Raw genomic sequence first — 5763 nt, 5'->3', positions numbered from 1 at the left:
TAATCAAAGGAAGACATAAGAATTTGATCGATGGCACCAAACCAGAAATAATCTTGTCAACCAACAAAATCTTGGAACATTACTATCTACATTTATTTACACACACAACAACACTAGTTTAGGTGTACTCTAGGCTATGCTTTTGGTTTGGGGAGGATTACAACCGAGAAGGTGTAACCAAAAAAGCAAAACCAAAATGCAAAAACAAAAAAAAAAACGAACAGTTAGATTCTTCCAGGAAGCTCCCCCAAGGGTAACTGCAGTTGCCCCCTTGCCCCACCCTGGCTGTCTATGAAAATGGTGATGCACATAGTCATGAAAAATTTGCGACCGTTGCATTGGATCAATGAATTTACAAAGATATCATCTAATCATACATCCATGTTATACCCCAATAAAGAAAAACTTACTACTACCAATAACCTAAGCCAAGAGGACAACTTCACCATGTGAACCTGCAGAGGTAAACCCAAAGAAACAAAAGAAGGTTAATATCATCAAGATACTGGAACAATAACAATTAACAATGGACTAAGGAGGTATGATGCTTTCAGCATTACATCTTTCATAGATATCTTTCACTAGCTGTAGCATTGAATCGGAATCCTCTGCCATCTTTGAGGTTCTTTCTGCCTCTTTAACGGCTTCAGCAGCCATATATGCTTTGTTTTCTGCATCAGCTACTCTGTAGGCTGCAGCATTAGCGGCATCATCCACAGTCTCACTAGTGGTCATTAACCCAGAGCTCAGTGACTGCCGAGGCCTGACATCCTTTTGCTTTGGGCTAGGTGTTTTTGTTCCCAACTCGGTATCTTTTATGATCTTGTAGCAATTTTGGACCTGCATTTTGTATTTAAGTTGGAATGTCACGTAACCTAATCACTAAGGAAATAAGCTTTCCAGGAAGCCAGCAATAGTGATGCTGTCATCACTAAGGAAAGAAGCTTTCTATTAAGAAAGGCATTAAGATCACATCTGGCGCATTATATTATAGGGGAAAAAAATCTCAACACCGGACACAATATGTGGAAAGAAAATTATAAGGGAAAAATATAATTTAGCCCCCCAAACTACCAGTTATTTTCATTTTTAGCCCCCTAATGTTCAAAAAGTGATAAAGTAGCCCTTTAAATTACTAACCAGTTGCAATTTGGCCACTCCGTTAGTTATTACTGTCAACTAGGATGGAAAATTCAATACTACGTCGTTTTGACAAGGTTAAGTTACTAAAATACCCTTTTAGAAAAAAAAATCAATTTAAAAAATGCCCCCCAAAACGACGTCATTTTTGGGGGGGCATTTTTTTAATTGATTTTTTTTTCCAAAAGGGCATTTTAGTAACTTAACTTCAAAAAAGAACATTGTTTTGCATTTTCTATCCTATTTGACGGTGTTGACTAACGGAGTGGACAAATTGCAACTTTTTAGTAGTTTGTGGGCTATTTTATCACTTTTTGAACATTAGGGAACTAAAATGAAAATGACTAGTAGTTTGGGGGGCTAAATTATATTTTTCCCAAATTATAATAAGATATGGTTTTGGTGAAATATCAATGAAATCAATTCACCTTTTCAAGTTTGCCTTGTGAAACAAGCCTTCTCAACCTTGAACTAAGTAACCTCCTAAAATTTTGTGGCACCTCATGCCTTTCCTGCAATATATAAATCCAGAGAGTTGAGATCTCTTCTAACCTCATACATAATAAAACTTGAGGCTAGAGAATATTTGCTGACTCGAAAATAAAGTGAAGCAAGAAAAAAAAATGTTATTTTCCATTCCCCTAATGTTATAACTCCATGCCTGCTGCTCAACAAAGTAAAACCAAGTCGAGGGAAAACACAGGTGTGAGGATCCATGAAGAGCCAATTGTGTTATAATTTGCATTGCAAGTTGAGAATTACTCATCAATAGGTGGTCACTGAAAAGAAAACCATGGATCACCTTGCATGATGGTTAGGACCTTGACTTCCTGAAGATAACACTCTCAAAAGTCTAAATATTGTCACTGATGGATTTGACAAGTAATCTCATAAAAGGCAAAAAAGTTGTCATAATTTTTTGTCGCTTTATGTAGCATTATCCACATCACCCATCCTAAAGGAATTCTCTTCTAATTATCCTCTTGTAAGAAAGCAGAATAAAATCCTAAAGCTGTGGAGCAAGCAGTCGCAGGGTCAATCGGAAGATACAGACAAACGTTGACAACATTGTTATTCAACCCTAAACCTTGAAGACCAGTAGTGTTGGACAGTTAAATTCAAATAATGCAACCAAAATTCTGTTTGATTTTAAGTTCACGTCATGTATAAGAATTTGTTTAAGAGCATTCTATGTCTTTCTAGTGCAACTTTCAGGTTTGGCAGAAATATGTTTCTTCTCATCCTAAATTGTACTTTTTGAACCATGCCAGGAACATTCTACAACCTAATGCAACTTCCTTTAGTAATATATTGTCCAATATGTACAAGAATTAAAAACAAGAAGAGATTCATCTTACCTCAATAAAGCGGACAATGGCACCTATATCAGATCCATTTGTATCTTTTAGTGCTGAAAGAGCTTCAAAAACCATTGCATTGTACCTGATAAGAGAAAGAAACAGCATCACATAAACCATCAAGAGACCTTGATAAAATGAGAAACTAACAACATAACAAACAATATATAAAGAGAAGAATAATTGCATAAATGGTTGTAATAGTAAAGCAGCAAATTATAGCACGTCATCAACATAACGCAAAAATCACACAATCAACAGCCTTTCAACTTCAAGTTGTATGAATTTTAGATTCATGGCATGCTTTAAAAGCATATACAAATCATGAAATCAGTCTATCATATATTATACAAAGTACTTATCAAAAAATATATTATACGAAGTGCATCCCAACCCCGTATTGATCATCTACAAGACTAAAACAAAAGGCAAAGTGAATTAAAGCCTGAATCATAATAATGGCCGCATGTAAAAATTTAGACAAATTGCTCAAATACATAAATCCACTCCTTCCAATGCTTAACTTCTACCAAGTTCCTTCCATCACATCATATCATATTATACACAAAAGAAAGTTAAACTACACCTTTATATTTACTCATATAACTTTTGGTAGCTGTACGTTAAAATTTATAGTGTTCATGTAGTCAGTTTTTCGAACTAAGTTGGAAGCAACAACAAGACAAGTCAACATATGCAGATTTTATATCATGTTGCCTCCTTTTCTGGAAAGCACTTATGTTAGCAAAGTTTTGAGATCTGGAACAGTATCAAGTATGCATGTATTATGGTACTTATTATGGTAGATGGTAGAAGATCAAAAGATACTAAAAGTTATTTCTAAAAGTACTAATATTCTATACATGCATGCAAAAATTACACATTCAATATTATCATGATACTAGACAACGGGATTTAGGCCAAATTAATCACTGTCAAACCACTTATCAATCGGAATTGCTCTCTATAATTATTAAAAGATAACTACAAAAATGGTGGTAGTAATAAAAGTTTGAGAAGACCATACTATACAAATAGATTTCTTATCACAAGTACGCGCAACTCGCTCACCCATACGGGATTGAACCCATGCCTGCACCCTCCACCCCTTACATATGGGAAAAGGACGTAAAATCAAAGGATAACTAATTCATTCATATATCACACATCGTATATGAATAAGCTACAGAAAAGGAGGAAGACAACCACTTACCGTGGAGCATTCTTTCCTTCCTGTGTGCTATTAGAAGGATCAACCGTGACAAAGTCAGCAGATACCTTATGACGAAGTGGAGGAGCAGGAGAAGAATTTGGCACATTGGGGACTGGAGCAGCTGCTACACTTTTTACTTTTGGAGTCCTCGATTTATCTTTAGAGCCTTGCCCAGAAGTACTAACACTCAGGTTTCGCCATTTGTCCTGGTAGGTATGCAAGAATGAGACAAATAAAGAGCACGGAGGTTCGAATTGATTGCGCTAAAATAAATCATTAAATATAATAGAATGGACCACGGATAATTCAACTCAATAATGCCTGACAAGCAACACAGAACCCACCAAAAGCCTATGCTTTTATATCCAATTTTCTCCATTAAAACAATGTCTTCAATTCTTCCTTAGCTGAATTTCTACTTCACAAAAGCCTAAATCCTAACCCCTTTTTGTCACTGCATTTTTCCTATTCCATTCAGAAAACCAAAATGCAGGAACTAGTATTTACAACGCAAAATTCCAGGGGTCATTACGGCCTAGTAGAAGCGAGTTCTGAAAATAAATTTAGGGTTTTGTTTTATATGCATTTGATAATACTAGTTATATGTTTGGTCTTTAGAAAAAATAAAATAAAATAAAATAAAAAATTTTAAAAAATTATTAGGGTTTTGCTCAGCAATCAGACCCTCGACAACACATAAAACAAATTATGATGAATCCAAATACATGGAACCCTAAATTAGAGAAAATAAAATTCGCTCGAACCGGACAGTAGCTTAGAGGCCAAAAAGAAACCCTAAAAGAATTAAATGAATCAGTCATTGTATGCATAAAATCAAAATAGGGCGAATTAATACCTTGAGGTCGATGTTGGAGCGGGAAGTGAGGAAAGGAGCAAAATCGGGATCTTTGAGAATGTTCTTCCATTTCCCTGGGCCGTGCTTCGCTACTCCCGCCAGTAGCGCTTCTTCCTCCTCCGACGTCCACTTCTGCTTCTGATTCCCCATTCTCAACGATTCTCTCTCTCTCTCTCTCTGACAAACAACAAAAGCTGTGAAAGAAAGAAGGAAGGCTTTTCGTTTTTTGCGTTTCGGGGTTCTCTCCCGCTCCCTCGTCTTTTTCTTTTTCTTTTTCCCTTTTCTTATTATGGATTTACAGAGTTTTACAGTCACGGATAGAGCTGAGCGATAGCACTCTGCCACTCTCTTACTAATTTTTCCTATGGATCTGGTTGGTGCCACGTGTGCTTCGACTAATGGAGACCGTCAGATACACAGTTGTTTGACTATCCCATAAAAAAATATTTTGAGTCGAAACAAACGAGCCCTTATTTGAAAATAATTTTAGGTTCTCTCAAAATCTAAAAGGTTTAAATTCTCTCAGAATCTAAGATTTAAGTTTCTTTAGAACCTAAATTCTATCCCCGTTAGATATTCACATAACACCATCTTACTTCTTATATTCTTCTTTTCTATATCTTTCTTTATTTTTCATAATAATTTTTAAATTTATCATGGTATTATAGAAGGTTAAAGGGACCTTCAGGCTTCAACCTTGCTTGAATCTTTTTTAGCATTTTTCTTTATTTTTAGTGATATGCTCCTTTATGTATTGATAAGTTATGATGTTTGGTGTTCCACACTAATGTATCATTTTTTTATTGGAGAGCACAAATAATTTGGTTTGTGCAAAATCTTTATAGATATTATTTTCTTTTTTAAAACCTTAACGCTTCACATCATAGCAAAGGATTCATATCAACATTGTAGTGACATTTCAAATGAGTATCTTTAGTAAATTAATCATTGAGGAGAAATTATCATTTCAATGATGGAAATAGATCCTCAATTTCAAATGAAATGAAGAGGGTCTAGTTAGTGCATTTAGGAGGGCAGTATTATCCAAACATTTTGCCCCTATAAAATTCACTGATGTTGTTAGTTTTATGTGCATTCGAAAGACGATGTACTCGATTACTAAAGATCCTTTAGGCTATTGTAAGAGAGCCTCTTATAGGGCCTATTTAATTTGCCTAAGTAGATCTTGGGATGTC

At 35.3% G+C, this 5763-nt stretch overlaps 1 protein-coding gene across 1 annotated transcript; it reads right to left on the bottom strand.

The window, feature by feature from the left end:
* Positions 1-4887, bottom strand: LOC132188703 (telomere repeat-binding factor 4-like). The gene is made up of 6 exons (XM_059603233.1): positions 4568-4887; positions 3712-3917; positions 2499-2583; positions 1569-1652; positions 561-840; positions 1-455 (listed from the first exon to the last, which is right to left on the bottom strand). The coding sequence occupies exons 1-6, from the start codon at positions 4715-4717 to the stop codon at positions 424-426; spliced, it is 837 nt and encodes a 278-aa protein (XP_059459216.1). The 5' UTR covers positions 4718-4887; the 3' UTR covers positions 1-423.
* Positions 4888-5763: the final 876 nt, after the last annotated feature.

The sequence above is a fragment of the Corylus avellana genome, chromosome ca7 (genome assembly GCF_901000735.1).
Source record: "Corylus avellana chromosome ca7, CavTom2PMs-1.0".
NCBI lineage: Eukaryota > Viridiplantae > Streptophyta > Magnoliopsida > Fagales > Betulaceae > Corylus > Corylus avellana.
Note: the sequence above shows the minus strand (reverse complement) of the source record. Positions and strands in the feature narration are given on the sequence as shown.